Source organism: Notolepis coatsorum (genome assembly GCF_963971535.1).
Source record: "Notolepis coatsorum genome assembly, chromosome: 9".
Taxonomy (NCBI): domain Eukaryota; kingdom Metazoa; phylum Chordata; class Actinopteri; order Aulopiformes; family Paralepididae; genus Notolepis; species Notolepis coatsorum.
Genome location: NC_140173.1, coordinates 30,860,091 through 30,882,014, shown reverse-complemented (window position 1 = coordinate 30,882,014; position 21,924 = coordinate 30,860,091). Strand labels below are relative to the sequence as shown.

At 45.5% G+C, this 21,924-nt stretch overlaps 1 protein-coding gene across 1 annotated transcript in view; it reads left to right on the top strand.

Moving 5' to 3' along the window:
- vps8 (VPS8 subunit of CORVET complex) overlaps nt 1–14,546 on the top strand; it is a 197,320-nt gene extending 182,774 nt beyond the window's left edge. Inside the window, 2 exon segments of the mRNA XM_084321817.1 lie at nt 4,928–5,008; nt 12,561–14,546. Coding sequence (XP_084177943.1) covers nt 4,928–5,008; nt 12,561–12,704 — 225 coding nt within the window. The 3' untranslated portion in view covers nt 12,705–14,546.
- Nucleotides 14,547–21,924: the final 7,378 nt, after the last annotated feature.

Below are 21,924 nucleotides of genomic sequence, written 5' to 3'. Positions count from 1 at the left end.
ATTTTACTCAACATAAAATGACATCACATTTAATAATTTTGTCTGAATATGTTTGTTTTGTAGCAAGTATTTCATTGTTGCCGCCATATTTAGTGTGTGTGTGTGTGTGTGTGTGTGTGTGTGTGTGTGTGTGTGTGTGTGTGTGTGTGTGTGTGTGTGTGTGTGTGTGTGTGTGTGTGTGTGTGTGTGTGTGTGTGTGTGTGTGTGTGTGTGTGTGTGTGTGTGTGTGTGTGTGTGTGTGTGTGTGTGTGTGTGTGTGTGTGTGTGTGTGTGTGTGTGTGTGTGTGTGTGTGTGTGTGTGCGCGCGCGCGCGCGTATTCCAGTGAATACTTTTTTTGTTTTCAGTTAAGGACACATTATTCATTATGCTCTCCTAGTCTCTTAGCCCAGACACCATCTGATATTTTACTGTCAACATAGCTTATGACGAGACCAAAACCTACCTTGGGGTGATTGATTGATTGATTGATTGATTGATTGATTGATTGATTGATTGAAAACTTTAATTAACAGATTGCAGAATGGGTACAGTACAGCTCAATACACACAATTGTTCAGGGGATGCAGACCAGAGAAAGACTTTTGTCTTGTTTACATCAGAGTCCCCCATTTTCTATTCATACTGTGGGTGACAGACAATTCATTCTTAATGGGTGACAGTGGCTCAGGAAGTAGAGTGGTCGCCTGGTAATCGGAAGGTTCCTGATTAAATTCTGGCTCCTCCTTGAGCAAGATACTTAACCCCTAACTGTTCCCGATGAGCAGGTTGGCACCTTGCATGGTTGCCTCCGCCGTCTTTGTGCTTTGGATAAAAGCACTATATAAATGCAGTCCATTTACCTCTACCATCTACTCAATACTTGTCCTACTCTCCCCTACACTTAGGAGCTCTCAAGCAGGAAGCCATACATTCCTGTTGTATATTAAAATCATTAGATACAGCAAAAACACATATCTAGTTTTAAATATTGTATTGTATAATTAATATCATGAAAAACAGGGACATTGTAGTTATTACAAAACACACAGACGTAGGCAGCAAGCTCTATTGTTCCATCGATCCATCAGTGTACAGTAGTTGACTGTACTCAATTTATACCTACCTACTGCTTTCACTGTCTACCCATATACTATCTATGATGGCATGTACAACAGTGCTGTATATACTGCATATTTTATATTTACCGCATATATATATAAGTATACCCATATTTGTCTGAATATACCTGCATACAACCCCTCTATATACTTGCTTGTACACCTGAATATGATAGTATGTACAACAATGCTGTATATACCATATATATATATATTTATTCTAACCGCATACATACCTATCCACACCTGCCTGTACTTACCTACACATAGTCCTTTACTATATGTATATCTGTACATATCCTACTCTTACTAGTTACGCTGCTGGCCAGTATGACTACTACCATACTGTCCATATACCTGTATCACCGTACATAATTATACTACAACTCTGTACATACATCTGATTAGCATTACACAATTTTCTTTTTTTATCCACTTTTTCTCCTTATTTTCTATTTTTCTCCCATCCCAATTTCGTGTTTCCAATTCTCCCCTGTCTTGAACGTTGTTCGCATGTGCCTCCCACTGGCCGGTTGTAGGGAGGATAGAAGCCTTGCATCACGTGTCCCCTCCGGTACACAAGGAGGCAGCCTGTCACATCTTTTCACCTGCCAGCGCGGACTCTCAGTGGCGAGGTGTAACGTGTGGGAGGCTCACACTACCCCCGCCATATCCTGTCTCTGCTGTGCAGGCGTCCCCCAACCGACCTGTAGGAGTCCCTGTCCACAATGTCCAGATTACCACCATTGACTTCCACCCGCTAACTCTGCCAATGAGTTAGTATGACGGCCGGCCCAAGCCGGAGGCAACGCTGACACCCGGATTCGAGACCGGAGTCTCTTGCGTTGGTGACGAGCGCAATCTCCGCTGCGCCACCCAGCCGCCCTACATTACTAATTTGTATATGTTGTACCCAGTTTAATCACCTGTACATTGTATATTGCTGTTGCACTTTACTGCTACATTTACACTCTGGTTGGATGCCAAACTTATTTTCGTTGTACTGTACTTGTGCTGTAATGATGATTAACGACAATACATTTTAATCTAATCTAAACAGAACAGCGTACAATGACTTCTGCTGATCAAAGCAACAGTATGGCTCTGACTTGTTTTAACATGATGAGTTGTGCAGAGTTATTTATTTTTGGGCTTTCTGTATTTTTCACCCATCCCAATTTAGTCGTTATGCCAATTAGAGATGTTCCGATACCATTTTTTCCTTCCCGATCCGATTCCGATACCTAAGCTTTGGGTATCGGCCGATACCGATACTGATCCGATACCAGTGCATACATTAAAAAAAATAAAAAATAAAAAATGTATATAAATTATAAAACTTTTTTTATTAATTTTTTATACAGCTATTGTTTTATATATACTGTTTTTTAGTAATAACTTTAAAGTAATGGTATTTATTCAACAACAGGTGATTGTATAGATTAGTATTAGTATCAGTAATTGAAAACTATCTCAATGAGTTCACCCACGGAAAGGTTGTTGGCACATTAGTTCCACACGGACATTATTCGTTGCTGCACTTGCTTCCACAAGGCTCCGTTTAAGTAGCAGAGGTTCTGTTGGGATTTTTGCACAATAAATATTCAACATTCTCTTTTGAGACTCCGCCTCAGACTCTTTGGCACTAAAAGCTAAACATTGTCACCGATATGGCTGTCCGCAACATGTCATTAATTGTGTACGCGAGGTGGTCGATCAGTGACGACGTTAACGTGAGCTAGGTTAGCTAGCATGAGCTACCGGTAGATGGAAAGACTAACGTTACTGGTGAAAATGTGATTTAACTTGGAATACTCCTTTGCCAACTTGCTGTACTTTGCTTGCAGGTCAGCCATTATTGCTGGATTATGAATAGCCCCAACTTTAGCCAAGGTAACGTTAAAACTAAAACTTTAACGTTAGTTAACGCTAGCTTTCGGTTAGCTGTTTAATGCTAATAACACCACCAAGCGAACCCATCAGAGCTCCCCTACAACAGCTCTCTGTCGGGACGATGGCATTTTAAGAAAGTATCTGCTATTAAAATGACAAATGGCATTGACACTTTAATTCACGGTCTGTTAAAAACACGTTTGTTTTATAATGCTCACTCAGCAGACCGCAGTGTTGTTGATAAATTACGTCATATGGTATTGGAGCGCAGAATTAGAGGGTACTCGCCGATACAGATACCAGCATTTTAGGCAGTATCGGCGGCATTTCCGATACTGGTATCGGTATCGGAACAACTCTAATGCCAATTCCCTTCCTGGTCGTTGCGTGCATTGCCCCACTGTCGGCCTGGGGAGGGTGTAGAACTACCACATGCCTCCTCCGATACATGTGGAGTCGCCAGCTGTTTCTTTTCACCTGACAGCGAGGAGTTTCACTGGGGGAACGTAACGCGCGCGGAGGTTCACGCTATTTCCCCCAGATCCCCTCCCTGCTGAACAGGTGCCCCGACCGACCAGTAGGAGGCGCTACCCATCCGCTCCTTAACAACACATTTCTATGACTTCTGGATACGAGCTGTAAACGGGTGTTGGCCATTAGGGTTGCCGCAGTGATGTGACATTTCCCATGACTAATAAACTCATGACAACACCGGTGACACCGGACATTTTACAAAATGACACTCAATATCTGTAGAAAAGTTATTTCATCTTCAACGCTATGCGGCTACATTGATCCACTGTGTCTGTCCGTCTACGTCTGTTTTAATTCAACTGAATTCATTTTCAATGATTCATATCCATTTGTTGGACAGACAGAGTTGACGTCATGTTCTAATTTTTAAATAAACCAACATACAGTAATACCTTCCGTCAATTTGTTCATTGACAGATCATGTAGCTGCAGCCTGATTTAGCGCATCACGCAAACATACTGCTGCTGGTCTGGACTGGTCCTCTGAGCTCCTCTCCAGTCAAACATACTGCTGCTGGTCTGGACTGGTCCTCTGAGCTCCTCTCCTGTCAAACATACTGCTGCTGGTCTGGACTGGTCCTCTGAGCTCCTCTCCTGTCAAACATACTGCTGCTGGTCTGGACTGGTCCTCTGAGCTCCTCTCCAGTCAAACATACTGCTGCTGGTCTGGACTGGTCCTCTGAGCTCCTCTCCAGTCAAACATACTGCTGCTGGTCTGGACTGGTCCTCTGAGCTCCTCTCCTGTCAAACATACTGCTGCTGGTCTGGACTGGTCCTCTGAGCTCCTCTCCTGTCGAACATACTGCTGCTGGTCTGGACTGGTCCTCTGAGCTCCTCTCCTGTCAAACATACTGCTGCTGGTCTGGACTGGTCCTCTGAGCTCCTCTCCTGTCAAACATACTGCTGCTGGTCTGGACTGGTCCTCTGAGCTCCTCTCCTGTCAAACATACTGCTGCTGGTCTGGACTGGTCCTCTGAGCTCCTCTCCTGTCAAACATACTGCTGCTGGTCTGGACTGGTCCTCTGAGCTCCTCTCCTGTCAAACATACTGCTGCTGGTCTGGACTGGTCCTCTGAGCTCCTCTCCTGTCAAACATACTGCTGCTGGTCTGGACTGGTCCTCTGAGCTCCTCTCCAGTCAAACATACTGCTGCTGGTCTGGACTGGTCCTCTGAGCTCCTCTCCAGTCAAACATACTGCTGCTTGTCTGGACTGGTCCTCTGAGCTCCTCTCCAGTCGATCTGCTGCTGGGTTTAATCTGAATCATTTCCAAATCCTCTGCCATCGTTGTGTAACATCTTTGTGTCGTCTCCAGAGCCTCCTTTCTCTCCTTCAAAAGTGAAAGTGAAACTTAAGCTACTCTGTACTGCAATAAAATCAAATAAAACGTTTTCTGTGTTCCAGGTTTTTGCCGAGACGATGTTGGACCCCCAGCAGACACAGTCCTGGGACCAGCTCCGCTCGCTGTACCGGGGCCCCTCCAGGGTACGCACTCTGTGTGTGTGTGTGTGTGTGTGTGTGTCTGTGTGTGTGCCTGTGTGTGTGTGTGGGTAGGGGCCCCTCTGGCTTTTTCTTTGTGTTCCTCTCCTCTTCCTCTCCTCATCCGCTCCAGCAGAAAGAGCTTCCTTTAATTCATTCTCAGTTACCTGGAAGCGTGACGGAGCACTGAATGCTGTGACCAACACACACACACACACACACACACACACACACACACACACACACACACACACACACACACACACAGACACACACCACACACACACAAGAATTTCAACACAGCCCAGGTTTGCAGCCTCGCAATAACAGAAGTTGGAATTTGATTTGCAACTAGAAGTAGAAAAACAAATGGTTGAACTGCTAATTAGGGCACGAAACTACGTCTGTCGTTATTGTTGCTTGACTCATTCACTGCCAGCTATTATCCTTATCCTGTTCTAGCCAGGCCACACTTTAAAAGATAGGAGTGCGTCACCTTGTTTGTAGAGCTATATCTATATTCTATATTATAGCTATGGATACAATACTATGGTCATTTGACAGTAACTATCTTCTGTCCAAGATGCAAAAAATAATAAATTTTTTCATGAATACGTTCGCACGTTATCCCGTTGTGAATATAAGTATAGTTTCGGAGTGATCCGAGCTAATTCCTGGGAGGCTGAGTAATAGGGTGCAACGTGAATTCTACTAAAAGCATTGGCGTTTCATCCCTGGACACGCTACTATTTCCAAATCAAATATAGGTATTACGTTTCATCATGAATGCATGAAAGAGGTCGGGGTCGTTTCTGATGCTTTGATTGCCAGTAAGGGCATTCGTTGTGAACACTACACACGCTGATCAGCTGGATCGGTATGAGAACATTGTACGATCAAGCTGGAATTGACGTCAGATAGTCCTTACCTTTTGACCGGGGCTATTCCAAAAAGAATATTCCAATTGTTTGATCGCCATCTGGTCCATCTGATGTCCATCTGGTCCACGACATAATCCAGCACAACACATGCATCGCATGTCCTGGACACTTTTCAATGCGACCGAGTGAACCTCTAGGCTTCCCTGTACTAAAAAACTGCGCCCGGAGCGATTTAAGCGTAACACGCCGTCTGGAACAGGGTTTACTGCACTCTCGATGCTGCCACCTGGGAGGATCTGGCCGGTACTGCACCCTCGGGGTCCCAGTATGCCTTTTAACGGCAACATACAGGTCCGTGACATTGAATAGAATATTAAAATCGGAAAAAAAAGGAAAACGGACCAAATAACGTATATATACGAGGTTGCCGTTCAACGGTTGTCGAGCAAACACGTATATAAACGTTGGCGCAGATTGTGTTAAAGGAACACACCAACATTAGCTTACCGTCTTCTCCAGAGAGAGACAGGAAGATAGATTTTTCTTTTTTAAACTTTATTTAAAATCGTAAGCATCTGAGGTTTCCCTCATTTACAGAAACGACGATTGTACAAAATGTAAACGGTACATAATAAAAACAATATTCACAGTAATGTAACCTGTTCTACCCGTGGAATATTTTCACCTAAAATATATACCTAGGTAAATGGAATATTGCTCCACTTCTACAAGGACCATTTGCATATTCTTGGTATCTAGGGACATCTATGGACATCAGGGAATGTATTCACAGTCCCAGAAATATTGTGTCTATTACTAGGCTTGCTTAAATTGTGATGAAACAAAGGAGAATATGAATTATGATTTTCTTTGCATATTTGACAGTGAATAACACCATGATAATAATGACCAAACTTAAAAAACTGCCACTGATCTCGTTCAGTACCCTCTTGAGATCATGTGTAAAAGAAATCTAAGGAAATTAATAAAGGGAAGATGATTAAACCGAAGGTTCTGTAGATACAGTACTGAATTCTCCCATCCGGACCAATGCAATTTGAAATATTATTATAGAATATGATGCTTATAAATTACCTTATTATAGCCAATTCGCACATTTATATATATATACATATATTATCTTTCAAATGCCCGAGTTCAATTTGGATTTAGTATCACCAGGCGTGCAAGAACAGATAATGATATCTACTGTAATTTACTGTATTTTTTTATTTTCACCACAGTGCAACCATTTTGAAACTAATTTCAGATCTAATTGTTGCTACATGCTAGCAATAGGGAGGAGAAACTAACTGCGTTTCAATATTTGTCAAAAACCTTACCTTTTGTGGCTTATTATCCCGAATAATAACAGTTATTGACATAATTCATTCAGAACGCTGAACTTTGAACCCCCATAGAACTTGCCAGGAAGTGTAGTTCGGAATAATTCCAACGCTGATCCACAGCTATGCATGCCCTCGACAAAATGGCCGCAAAAACACTACAATTCCCATGGTTCAACATTTTCTAAATGGTTGCCGTCTTGGAATAGACTTCAGCAAATCGAGAAGGTAAAACTATCTAATGGCACTTTTAACCTATTGCTAAACTAACGTATTGATGATAATATACATTCTACATGCTTTTATGACATGTTAGTGATGTTAATACTTGAATACGTTTGATTTTAAAATCGCAATTTTTTTTGCAACACTGAAAAGTAAAACATTTAAAACTTTTCAAAATAATTTTAAAAGATCAACTAAAACAGTTACAGGTTACAATGGTCTGAAATCATACGTTTAAACATTCCAAGGGAAGGGAGAACCTCCAATTTCAGAGAGAGTTGAAGGACATTCCACGAGTTAGAGGCATCAAAGGAAAAGGCTGACTTCCCTAGCTCAGAACAAATTTGAGGAACCCTAAGAATACGAGATACCAGTTTCCTCTCTGTGCGTTCAGTAGAAAGCTATCTGGCTGCCCGTTAGCCTAGCTTAGCACAATGAATGGAAGGTGACATGGTCGGTTAGCCTTCGGGAGAGGTGTTAGTTGGACAATACCTAGGCTAACCAGCCATGTCCGCTTCCATTAATTGTGCTAAGCTAGGCTAACGTGCAGCCAGATAGCTTTCTACTGAACACGCAGAAGAAACTGGTATCTATCTTCTTGTGTCTCTCTGGAGAAGACGCTTAGCTAATTTCCCAAAATGTTGGCGTGTTCCTTTAAGTCTGGACATGGGAGATATACTAGTCTCACATAGCCAGACCATCCCTAGGACTGTTCCCTTCTTACTAGTCTCACATAGCCAGACCATCCTGTGAGTCAGACTACCTTCTTACTAGTCTCACGTAGCCAGACCATCCCTAGGACTGTTCCCTTCTTACTAGTCTCACGTAGCCAGACCATCCCTAGGACTGTTCCCTTCTTACTAGTCTCACATAGCCAGACCATCCCTAGGACTGTTCCCTTCTTACTAGTCTCACGTAGCCAGACCATCCTGTGAGTCAGACTACCTTCTTACTAGTCTCACGTGACAAAACGAAATCTAAGGAGATTAATAAAGGGAAGATGATTAAACCGAAGGTTCTGTAGATACAGTACTGAATTCTGCCATCCGGACACATGCAATTTGAAATATGATTATAGAATATAGAATATCAGGCCTAAAATGGTTATGCGATTAATTAATTACAAATCCTGTAATTAATTAGATTAATTCTTTTAATCGCCTGACAGCACTACTTCTTACTAGTCTCACGTAGCCACACCATCCTGTGAGTCAGACTACCTTCTTACTAGTCTCACGTAGCCACACCATCCTGTGAGTCAGACTACCTTCTTACTAGTCTCACGTAGCCACACCATCCTGTGAGTCAGACTACCTTCTTACTAGTCTCACATAGCCACACCATCCTGTGAGTCAGACTACCTTCTTACTAGTCTCACGTAGCCACACCATCCTGTGAGTCAGACTACCTTCTTACTAGTCTCACGTAGCCACACCATCCTGTGAGTCAGACTACCTTCTTACTAGTCTCACGTAGCCACACCATCCTGTGAGTCAGACTACCTTCTTACTAGTCTCACATAGCCACACCATCCTGTGAGTCAGACTACCTTCTAGTCTCACATAGCCAGACCATCCTGTGAGTCAGACTACCTTCTTACTAGTCTCACGTAGCCACACCATCCTGTGAGTCAGACTACCTTCTAGTCTCACATAGCCAGACCATCCTGTGAGTCAGACTACCTTCTAGTCTCACGTAGCCACACCATCCTGTGAGTCAGACTACCTTCTTACTAGTCTCACGTAGCCACACCATCCTGTGAGTCAGACTACCTTCTAGTCTCACATAGCCAGACCATCCTGTGAGTCAGACTACCTTCTAGTCTCACGTAGCCACACCATCCTGTGAGTCAGACTACCTTCTTACTAGTCTCACGTAGCCACACCATCCTGTGAGTCAGACTACCTTCTTACTAGTCTCACGTAGCCACACCATCCTGTGAGTCAGACTACCTTCTTACTAGTCTCACGTAGCCACACCATCCTGTGAGTCAGACTACCTTCTTACTAGTCTCACGTAGCCACACCATCCTGTGAGTCAGACTACCTTCTTACTAGTCTCACATAGCCACACCATCCTGTGAGTCAGACTACCTTCTTACTAGTCTCACGTAGCCACACCATCCTGTGAGTCAGACTACCTTCTTACTAGTCTCACGTAGCCACACCATCCTGTGAGTCAGACTACCTTCTTACTAGTCTCACGTAGCCACACCATCCTGTGAGTCAGACTACCTTCTTACTAGTCTCACGTAGCCACACCATCCTGTGAGTCAGACTACCTTCTTACTAGTCTCACGTAGCCACACCATCCTCTGAGTCAGACTACCTTCTTACTAGTCTCACGTAGCCACACCATCCTGTGAATCAGACTACCTTCTAGTCTCACATAGCCAGACCATCCTGTGAATCAGACTACCTTCTAGTCTCACGTAGCCACACCATCCTGTGAATCAGACTACCTTCTTACTAGTCTCACGTAGCCAGACCATCCTGTGAGTCAGACTACCTTCTTACTAGTCTCACGTAGCCACGCCATCCTGTGAGTCAGACTACCTTCTTACTAGGGATGTTCGATATTGTCTTTTTTACCGATATCCGGCGGTACCTCTGGCGAACCACCCCGCGTTTACACCCATTTAAGCAGAACCAACATTCCACCATCTCCGTCATCAACGGGGGCGTTACTCAGGTAAAAATAATGCGTGGAGAGCGAGCCTCAGCGCGCGAGCGCACACACAAAAGAATACACGCACACACACGCTGTATACGTTTGAAATGAATCGTTCCAGCAAAGTAGGCTTCTATTATTCGAATGACTTGTTTTAATGGGTATCATATAGTAGTAAGCATGACATCTGATTTATTAAGGCCAATAATGGGTGACAACCGCAATTGGCACTTGAAAAGTGTTGAATAATAGAAGCCTACTTTGCTGGAACGATTCATTCCAAACGTATACAGCGTGTGTGTGCGTGTATTCTTTTGTGTGTGCGCTCGCGCGCTGACTCGCTACCACTCGTCTTCACAGCCTAGAATATGACACGGCCACTGATGATGTCACGGTTCGCGAGGAAAAAACAACTATTTTCCGGTGCCAGCTGAGCACCGATTTGTCACGTTCTGAACCAATTAATCCCGGTCTGACCGCGCCGGCCGGTGCGAGATTACGTTCGGGAACCGGCTCCAGCACGGAGCCTGGCCGGTGTAAAAGGGATATCTGTGTGTGTGCACCGAGGAGTAGGTTTCACCTAGTTTCAGTGAGCTTGTACAGATAGGAGCTCGACCCCATTGACGTTGCATTAGTTAGTTAGACTGACTAAGGAAGGACAGCGTGGGTTGTGCTGGGAAAGGGCTCCAAAATTCTGAATTATCCCTTTTTAATTCACAAACTCTGCTTCACTAGTATTGTGTGTGTGTGTGTGTGTGTGTGTGTGTGTGTGTGTGTGTGTGTGTGTGTGTGTGTGTGTGTGTGTGTGTGTGTGTGTGTGTGTGTGTGTGTGTGTGTGTGTGTGTGTGTGTGTGTGTGTGTGTGTGTGTGTGTGTGTGTGTGTGTGTGTGTGTGTGTGTGTGTGTGTGTGTGTGTGTGTGTGTGTGTGTGTGTCTTGAGGAGTCCTCTCCAGTGTATCAGTCCCACAAGTTGAGGACAGGACCCTGACCAGAATAACACACACACAGAGGGACCACAGGGTGTTTGATTAACATGGCAGGATCTTACAGCTTTTAATTAAACTACAAACAGCCTCTCAGGAAACGGGAAATGGGAGCTCTGGGAGGTGTGTGTGTGTCGTTGTGACATCATTAGCAGCTTGGCACCCAGCTCTCCTCTCTTTCTCTACTCGTTTATCCTGCTGCTCTCTATTTATCTCTCTCCCTCCCTCCCTCGCTTTTTCCTCTCATTTCTTCCTCTCCTCTCTCTTCCTTCCTCTCCTTTCTATCACTCTCTCTCTCTCCATAGAGTATCTCTCTCTCCATAGTCTCTCTCTCCCTCTCTATCTCTCTCTCCCTCTCTCTCTCTCCATAGAGTCTCTCTCTCTCCCTCCCCCATACTTTGTATTTCTCTCTCTTTCCATACAGTATATTTCCTTCTTTCTCTGCTTCTTTTATTTGAGTGTTAATTAATTAACCCTTGCAGTGTGTGTTGGAGGGAGATGAGAGATAGAGGTATGAGAGAGGGAGATGAGAAATATGAGAGAAAGACGAGATGGAGATTAGAGAGAGGTATGAGAGAGATGAGAGGGAGATGATAGAGAGGTATGAGAGAGGGAGATTAGAGAGGGAGATGTGAGAGGGAGATGAGAGGGAGATGATAGATAGAGAGAGAGAGATGAGAGGGAGATGAGAGGGAGAAGATAGAGAGGTATGAGAGAGGGAGATTAGAGAGAGGTATGAGGGAGAGATGAGAGAGAGATGAGAGAGAGATGAGAGGGAGATATGAGAGGGAGAGATGAGAGAGGGGGTGATTAGAGAGAAAAATGAGAGCGGGAGATGAGAGAGAGAAGAGAGAGGGAGATGAGACGGTTAAGCAAGTGTTCTCGTTCTCAGTTCTCACTGGTTTGTTGTGCTTTCTGTTCCCTCTCTGAACTCTTTATGTTCCCTCTCTGATCCCTCTCTGAACTCTTTGTGTTCCCTCTTTGAACTCTTTGTGTTCCCTCTCTGAACTCTTTGTGTTCCCTCTCTGAACTATTTGTGTTCCCTCTCTGAACTATTTGTGTTCCCTCTCTGAACTCTTTGTGTTCCCTCTCTGAACTCTTTGTGTTCCCTCTCTGATCTATTTGTGTTCCCTCTCTCTCTGTGTTCTCCAGCTCGCCCTCCTCTCTGAACTCTGTGTTCCCTCCTCTCTGAACTCGTTGTGTTCCCTCTCTCTCTGTGTTCTCCAGCTCGCCTTCCTCTCTGAACTCTTTGTGTTCCCTCTCTCTGTGTTCTCCAGCTCGCCCTCCTCTCTGAACTCTGTGTTCCCTCTCTCTCTGTGTTCTCCAGCTCGCCCTCCTCTCTGAACGTGTTGTGTTCCCTCTCTCTCTGTGTTCTCCAGCTCGCCCTCCTCTCTGAACTCTGTGTTCCCTCCTCTCTGAACTCGTTGTGTTCCCTCTCTCTCTGTGTTCTCCAGCTCGCCCTCCTCTCTGAACTCTCCCACTGTCATGGTGGCGAGAAGGCGGGTCTTCTGAACCCCGTCCAGCCAGGATCAGGAAGCATCTTCCACAGTGAGAACTTCCAGCTCCACCTCTCTCCCCCGCCATTGGTAGAGGAGTAGCCATCTCTGACGTGATTGGCCCAGGAGGAATCGGAGATACCCGATGCTACTCCCCCCGATGCTCTTTGTCCTTTGAGGGGGGAAAACGGACTTAAAGATTTGAAGGATTTTCTCACGCGAGTCCACGGCGGTCCGACTGGTTAGCACTGGTTAATTTCACCCATTTGAAACGCCAAATTTTGATCTGCTTTTTCGAGGTCTTGTCTTTGTCATTTTAATGTGAAATCGATCCTCCTGGATGACAACAAGTGCAGCACACCTTTCCCCTCTCATCGCACACCTCGGGAGGAGTTACTTCAGGCTGTTTGAGGACAAGTAGCAGCTTTCCCGCTCTGCAGAGAAAAACACTAAAACACAAACCGCGTAACGCTCAAAAACCTTTTAACACCATGACACTCATTCAAAACACAAGGTTCGCATCCGCCAGCAGTTAGGTTTATGGTGAATACTATTACTACAGACCTGTCAACCACAACACGCTAATATATTTAGTAAGTAATATATTTACGTATTGTATCGGCAAAAGTCCAAAACAAACGCTGCAACCAGGAGTTGAACCAACAGTCATTGCAGTCGCGGGCGAGTGCTATCACCACCGTCTAACTATGATTATAGTTAGATTTAAGGTTAGTTTAGTTAGTAATGGTTATGGTTAAGACATAAAGTCAGGGTTAAGGTCAGGGTTCGATATGTTTTCTCAAAATGTAAAAAGTTGAGATGTTTGGAATATGTAATAATATAATAATAATAATATTACATGTTACATTTTCGATACAATGCGTAAATATATTACTCATGGCTGACATAACGTACATTATACCCTTCTTCCTGTGTTCGATTAGTACTTTATTTACATATTCTAAGCGAGATCGGGCTGTCGAAACACAAGGTTTGCATCTGCCAGCAGTACAGTTTATGGTGAATACTATACTATTACTACAGACCTGCCGACATGAAGGTTAACCCTTTCACTGCCACACGACAGCCGGTTAACCCTTTCACTGCCACACGACAGAAGGTTAACCCTTTACTATCACACATATAGTAAAGGGTTAACCTTCTGTCGTGTGGCAGGGAAAGGGTTAACTTTCACCACCTGCTAGGGGCGGCTGGGTAGCGCAGTGGACTAAGCACTCGCCTACCACCGCAGAGATTCTGGGATCTAATCCAGCTGTCAGCGGTACCTCCGGCTTGGTCAGTCGTCCCTACTAACACAATTGGCAGTGTTGGCGGATGGGAAGCCGGTGGGGATTATGTGTCCTGGTCGTTGTAAACGGCGACTCCTACTGGTCGGTCGGGGCGCCTGTTCAGCAGGGAGGGGATCTGGGGGAAATAGCATGTACCTCTGCACGCATTACGTTCCCCCAGTGAAACTCCTCGCTGTCGGGTGAAAAAAAGCGGCTGGCGACTCCACATGTATTGGAGGAGGCATGTGGTAGTTCTACACCCGCCCCAGGCGGGCAATGCACGCAACGACCAGGAAGGGAATTGGCATAACGACTAAATTGGGATGGGTGAAAAAATACAGAAAGCCCAAAAATAAATAGAAATTAAAAAAATAACAATTCACCACCTGCTGCAACAGAGCCTGCTCTCAGGAGAAAGAAGCTAGCACTGCAAAGAGATGTCTGCACCAAGTAAAACCAAATCATCCTTCCCATGTATATTGCAGATGAATACACTATGAATTGCTGATTCCGAATATCAACTTGTCAATGTATATCTTGATTCCCTGATGTCTTGAAAAAGAAAATGTGATTCTCTGTTGATAGGAACGTTATTGGAAACACGTTAAATGAGTGTTGACTCATCAATAGCATCCTACTTCTTATGTACATGAATGAGCACAAATACAATTGTTTCTAAAAAGAAAAAAGACTCTTGTTTCACTTTGTTTAGTTTTTTCCCCAAACAGGAAGGTTTTATACCATCATGATGCTCAAACCAACACGTCTTTGTGCTTAAAGGAACACGCCAACATTTTGGGAAATTAGCTTACCGTCTTCTACAGAGAGAGACAAGAAGATAGATACCAGTTTCCTCTCTGTGCGTTCAGTAGAAAGCTATCTGGCTACATGTTAGCCTAGCTTAGCACAATGAATGGAAGCGGACAGTGCCGGTTAGCCTAGGAATTGTTCAACTAACACCTCTCCTGGAGCGGCTGGGTGGCACAGCGGACATTACGCTTGTCACCAACGCAAGAGACACCGGTATCGAATCCGGCTGTCAGCGTTGCCTCCGGCTTGGGCCGGCCGTCATACTAACTCAATTGGCAGAGTTAGCGGGAGGGAAGTCGATGGGTGGTAGTCTGGTCGTTGTGAACAGCGACTCCTACAGGTCGGTTGGGGCGCCTGCACAGCAAAAGACAGGAAAATGTCGAGTGTCGATCTGTGAATGGAGAAATAACTTAATAAGACAGTCACATTATCTTTCTTTGCCTTGCTCACCTGGCAGCGATTTATTTTAATGTAAATATTAAATAACAGTGTCGTCGTCAGCACTGGCAGCCAGTAACAGTAAGTAACAACATTAACTAACAGGATACTGTCGTAAACAAACACACAGTAGTACAGTAGTAGTTGAACTTGAGTAGATAATAGTATAATAGTAGTACACACAGTAGCAATCTGATTGCAATCTGCTTGCATAAACATATAAAATTATAAATCACAATCTTAGGTCAGTGTTAAAGTGCCACATGGAAGAGGTCTGGTTAGTGGTTAGAGCGAGGTGGTCTAGGTATGGTTAGGGTAACTTAGGGGTTAGAGTTAGAGGTGGTCTAGGTGTGGTTAGGGGTTAGAGTAGAGGTGGTCTAGGTCTGGTTATGGCCTCTATTAACCAGACCTAGACCACCTGACTAACCCCTAACCAGACCTAGACCACCTCCACCTCTAACCCCTAAGTTAGGGTTGGCGATGGTCAGTGCTGCTGCCTGCATTCACAATTGACTATTTAGACTTGTTCTTGTTCAACTTGAGAAAAGCACTTTTTTCCAATATGTCTCTTGCTCTGTTGCGGCGGCCATTTGAGAGGTAACCAGTTACACTGAAGACACGTTCGGCAAAGGCTTGGGATGCTGGCATCGCCAGGAGATCCAAGGCCAGAGGTTTCAGATGTGGAAACACCATAGGACTCTGAGAAATCCAGAACTCGATAGCAGATTCCTCAACGTCTGTGTTAGCACTAGCAGCCTGGTGGTTGGACAGCCCTTCTTTGTATTTCCGAATCTCCTGTCTAATGTTAGTGGTCTTGGCCGTTTTTGGCCTTGCTGGACGACTGGCACTGAAAAACTTGAACCTAGGCCGCTTTGCCAAGGGTGTCTCTCCTGCTGAAGCCACGTTTTCCAGTTCCTCCTCATCATCATCGGTCACCTGCTCCACTCGCACTTCCACTCTTCGTGGCATGCTGTGAGCAATGTAGTCTTCTGCCTTACGTAGAAGATCCTGCATTCCATCGTCTTCATTCTCAATAAGGGTCTCAGCTGATACATGGGGGTCAACACAACATGCTGCTGCAGCAAGAGGAGAGAACTCGACGGCTGTGACGTCAAGGAAAACGCTGAAACGATTGTGCATGTTGAAAAGCATCTTCTGTGCCAGTGAAGCTGCCTCTCTGTAGGTTCTAGCATGAGCTACATTGAATTCAGACAGATGGCGTCTGAGATCCAAAAGAGCAGGCACAACGAGGGAAAGGGATTGGGTGTCACTTTGCAGCATCTTTGTGTGCTCAGCAAATGGCAGTAGAAGGTCTCGCAGCATGCCAATCTTCTGCCACTCACTGGGCTGCAGGCTGTCCCAGCTCATGGATTCCGCTACCGCTGTGACGTGGTCCTTGAGTTGAAGACAACGCGCCATCATGGCGTGACAACTGGACCATCTGGTGAGACGGTCTTTTTTTTTTTTTTTATATATATCTTTCTTCCCCTCCTTTTTCCCGATTTTTATCCCATCCCACCCTTCCTGGTTGTTGCGTACTTTCCCCTACTGTTGGTCCGGGAGACCGAAGACTGTCACATGCTTTCCTCCGACGCATGTGCAGCCTGGGGCAGGCCAACCTGGCCGTGCAGGTTCTCACCGGGGAGAGTGTAGCGTGTGGGAGGCCACACTATCTCTCCTCAGTTCCAACCCTCGCTGAGCAGGCGCCCCGACCGAACTGTAGGGGTCGCTGTCCACAACGCCCAGGACCCACCCTTCAGCTTTCCCACCCCCTGATACAGCCAATTGTATCAGTGTGAGAGGCCAGCCAAGCTGATAGCAACGCCGGGAGCTGGATTCGAACAGGCGAATCCTAGTGTCTCCCGGTGTTGGTGACGAACGTAATCTCCGTGCGCCACCTGCCCCCCCTGGTGAGACAGTCTTTGATGAGGATGAGACCAGACCTCTGCAGCAAGCGCTCTGTGGCAACAGATGATTTGCGGAACTGGTTGACCAGGTGTCTTGTTTTGTCCAGCAGTCTTCGGATTGAGGGTTCCTTGTTCAGCAGCATGTTTACTACAAGCTGGAGGGTGTGCACAACGCATGGGGTCCTCTCCATTGCTCCATAGGCATAGTCGTACTCGTCCCTACATGATGGAGATAAGAAAAAATACAAATGCATAGTTTAGGGCCCGCGTCCACCTGGCTCACAAAAACACTGATAGTGCGCCGGCAGCGCTGGCATGAAGCGCATCTTGTAGATGACAGAAAGAAATCTACAGCCATGCCGCGGTTTTAAACAGAGGTTTATAGAGGTTACAAACAGGTTACAAACAGAGGTTACAAACAGAGTGGTAGATATCAATGGCTGTGATTGGTTGTCTGAAAATGAGCTCAGCGCATCGCTCTGAAAGTTGAGAAAGTTTCAACTTTCGGCCGCACAAAAAAGCTGAAAAAAGAAGCCGACTGCAGCGCACTTCCTATAGGCGGCGCATGCGGCCGCATACGCTCTCTCCCCATTGGGATACATTGAAAAAAGACGCGTGCGGTCATACATATGAGGCAGGTGGACGCAAGCCCTTAATGATCCATTTATTCTTTTGAACTTATTTATTCAATTCACAATGTTTAACATATTAACTTATTTATTAATATGTATATAAAATTCAATTATAACCAGGCAGTTACCTATTTATTATTATTCAAATGAATATAGAATTATTTCAACTTCAAGCACAGACTGACCCGTCAATGTCGTCCTCTCCTTCCTGCAGCACATCGTTGTTGTTCTCGTCAATGGCATCCTCATTGTGCTCAGAGTCCGACTCCTCAGAAGAAGTTGTGGCCTCTTCTGCAGTACGGAACGAGAACGCAGCCACCATGTTGCTGCCATTGTCAGTGATCCTCGTGAGGATTTTCTCTTTTGGGATCCCCCAGGCTTCTATGCACTCCTCCACAAGCGCACTTATAGCTTGAGCAGTGTGGGGGTGAACCATTTCCTTCAGGTTCAGGAGAATATGTTCAGGCTTATTATCTTCTGGGTTGAAGCACTGATTGCAATGAAGGATGCAGTGAGACCCTTTTTGGACCATATGTCTAAACCTACGGTTACTTTGCCATAGACAACCTGTGCCTGCATTTCTCTTGTTGTTCCACATACACTTTGTCCACCAGGTTGGATACTTTAGTCTTTTTTGGCACTCTGAACCTTTTATCAAATGTTCGCAACATCATTATGAAATCCTCATCTTTGACTGTACGTGCAGGGAGTGTTGTGCGGCCGATCCAGGCGGCGACGGCCTCCTCTCTGCTTAGTTGCTCGAGGGAGTTCTGTTTGTACAAGGTGCCAAAGAAATCACCTGTGGATGGAGGCTTTGGCTGTAGTGTCTTCTTGGGTTTCTTCACATCTGCAATCTAAGACCGGAATAAAGGAATAAATAAAGTCAGAAGTCAGAACAGAATATGCAACTTCTGAAAAGTCTAACTCTTTCCACTATAGGTCAGAGGTTACGTAGGTAGTAGTACCTGGGCTGGGAGGAGGGACTGTATTCTAGGGTGACCAATGACCATATTGTGATTTCCAAAAAAGAGGACGGTGCCCACAGCCTCAACTCAAGATACTTAAAGTTGACTTATAATTTTAATATATTTAAACTTTTAAAGTATGCCTGCTCAGTCCTGAGTCCTCTATGGATATAAAATTATTATTTATTTATATAACAATTATATCTCTATAACCAAAGTTACTCAACATGCTTTATTATGCCTAGTAATCTGACGAATCTCAAGAAAATAACTTAAAAAGCAACCTATAAATAACAATAGCTCTTTTCTTTCAAGCCTTACTAAATATGAATTCATGTTCTAAATAATACCTCTTTCTGTATAAAAAAAATGCACCTTTAAAAAATATAGCTTCGTATCTTTTCAATGTAATGTAAATTATAACCGTAACCTCAGTCACAAAGATACGAATTAATAAAGTACAGTCACAGTATGTTAGCTAGGTGTCACGTGGGCACTACATTTACATTTACATTTAGTCATTTAGCTGACGCTTTTATCCAAAGCGACTTACAAGTTCTGTACGACAAGCCATCAGGAAGGGCACAACTCTATCAGCTGAGTAACAATGTTCATCAAAGTGTTGAGTGCTACAGTGTAGGTTAGTTTATTAGGACAAGTGCATGACAGTATGGTTAGTTAGGGTTAGATAATTTTTTCTTTTTTTCTTTTCTTAATTCAGATAATGGTTGAAGAAGTGTGTCTTTAGTCGACGGCGAAAGATTGGACGTGTTTCGGCTGTCCTAACTGGGGTGGGTAGTTCATTCCACCATTGTGGGGCAAGGATTGAGAATAGGCGACTTCTCTTTGATGACCCTCCCGGAGCTTGGATAGGAGTAGGTCTGAGGCGGCCAGAAGATGCAGAGCGTAGGGGTCTTGAGGGTGTGTAGTTAGAGACCATTGACCGGAGGTAGGCGGGAGCAGTTCCCTTTGCCGCACGGTATGCTAGGTCGAGGGCCTTGAAGCGGATTCGTGCAGCAATGGGGAGCCAGTGCAGGTCCCTAAGAAGTGGGGTGACATGGGCCGACTTCGGTAGGTTTGAGATCAGGCGGGCCGCTGCGTTCTGAATGAGTTGAAGAGGCTTAGTGGCATTGGCCGGGAGGCCAGCGAGCAGTGCGTTGCAGTAGTCGAGGCGGGAGATGACTGTTGATTGGACGAGGAGTTGGGTGGCTTCTTTTGTGAGGAAGGGGCGGATCCTTCTGACGTTGCTCAGGAGGAATCGGCAGGTTCTGGTTGTCGCTGCGATGTGAGCAGAGAAGTTCAACTGGTCGTCGAGGACAACACCAAGGTTCTTGGCGGTCGGGGACGCGGTCACAGCTGCATTCTCGACTGTGATGGAAAGGTCGGTCAGGGGGGAGGATTTGGCCGGCAGGTGGAGCCATTCTGTTTTGCTTAGGTTCAGTTTGAGGTGGTTGGTCGTCATCCAGGCAGAGATGTCGGACAGACAGGCCGAGATCCGCTCAGAGACGTGGATATCTGAGGGAGGGAAGGAGAGGAAGAGTTGAGTATCGTCTGCATAACAGTGGTAGGAGAAGCCATGAGACGTGATAATGTTACCCAGTGATTTAGTGTAGAGGGAGAAGAGAAGGGGTCCTAAAACCGAGCCCTGGGGGACACCCGTCCGCAGGGGGCGGGTGGCCGACAGGGTCCCTCTCCATGACACTTGGTAGGAGCGGTCATTGAGGTATGATGACAACCATGTCAGCGCAGAACCAGCCACTCCCATTCCTGCGAGGGCCGCAAGGAGGATCTGGTGGTTGACTGTGTCGAAGGCTGCAGATAGATCTAGGAGAATCAGGACAGAGGAGAGGCCTTTCGCTTTTGCTAAGTGAAGTGCCTCTGTGACCGCAATGAGGGCTGTCTCTGTGGAGTGACCAGTCCTGAAGCCTGACTGATTAGGGTCTAGGAGGTCATTCTGTAAGAGATAAGCAGTAAGTTGGTTGGATACAGCACGTTCAAGTGTTTTAGAAAGGAAGGAGAGAAGAGAGACAGGACGGTAGTTGCCTATGACGGTAGGGTTCAGGGATGGTTTTTTTATGAGGGGCGTGACTGGCTTGTTTTAGGGAGGTGGGGACCACCCCCGAGTTGAGTGAGGAGTTGATGGTTGCAGTTAGGAATGGGAGGATGTCTGGTGCTATGGTCTGGAGGAGTGGGGAAGGTAGCCGGTCCAGCTGGCATGTAGTCGGACGGTTCGACGTTACCAGTGTCAGGGTCTCGGCTTCTGTAATGGGAGAGAAAGATGACAGAGTGAAGGATGAGGTTCTCGATTCAGCATTTGGAATGGGTGGGGGTTGGGAGAAGGAGCTGCGGATGTTCTCCACTTTTTCCTCAAAGAAGATCGCAAAGTCTTCGGCAGAGAAAGATGAGGGAGGGGGGGGTGGGGGGGGAGTGAGGAGGGAGGACATGGTAGCATGCAGTTTGCGAAGAGCACTAGTACATCTACTAGCTAGCAAGTTACAACAGACGGACTAATCCACCACAAATGGCTCCATGATATATACTAGTCCATACAAATTCACTCATATGGTGCACTGCTAAAAGCATTTTTACATTTAGTCACAGGATGTACGTTAGCTAGGTTTAAGCGTACTTATACTTCGTGAGCCAACCCCGGGCCCTGTGACTGAGCCGTCACGTGGCTACTGGCTAGCGTTAGCATCAGGGAGCTAGCTAGTAGCTAGCAAGCAAGTTACAACTTACAACAGACGGGTTAATCCACCACAAATTCACTCAGTCATATGGTGCTAATGCATTTTTACATTTACCTGGATTTCCTTGTGGAAGGTCTTTAGATGGCGTTTGAGATTAGTGGTGTTTTTTCCCTTCATCCGATGACCACATTTCTCCCCTGCCTGAGCGGCCTCTCCTCGTGTTTCACTTTTTTCAACAATACATTCTGTCAGTCCTTCGAGCTCTATATATCTAAAGTATGCCCAGAGGTCTGGTTTTCGTTTTCTTCCAAGCCCACGGGATAATTGATCATTGTTGAGACCCTGTTGCTGTTGGTTCGCGTTCGCGGTCGCCATTGTCTGACTGAGTGAGGGCCTGAGGCGGGGGGCGTCACTCAGCTGAGCAGCTATTTGATAATGCAGTAATGCCACCTACTGGTCTTTCTACCTCCGTGCTTGTGCTGTGTCAGGAAAGAATGAAAGCCCCACGCGCCTGGTCACCTGCAGTGCTGCAGAGACTCACGTCACAGCCGGAGACGGAAATACTGAAATAATAATTCGAAAAGTTATAAT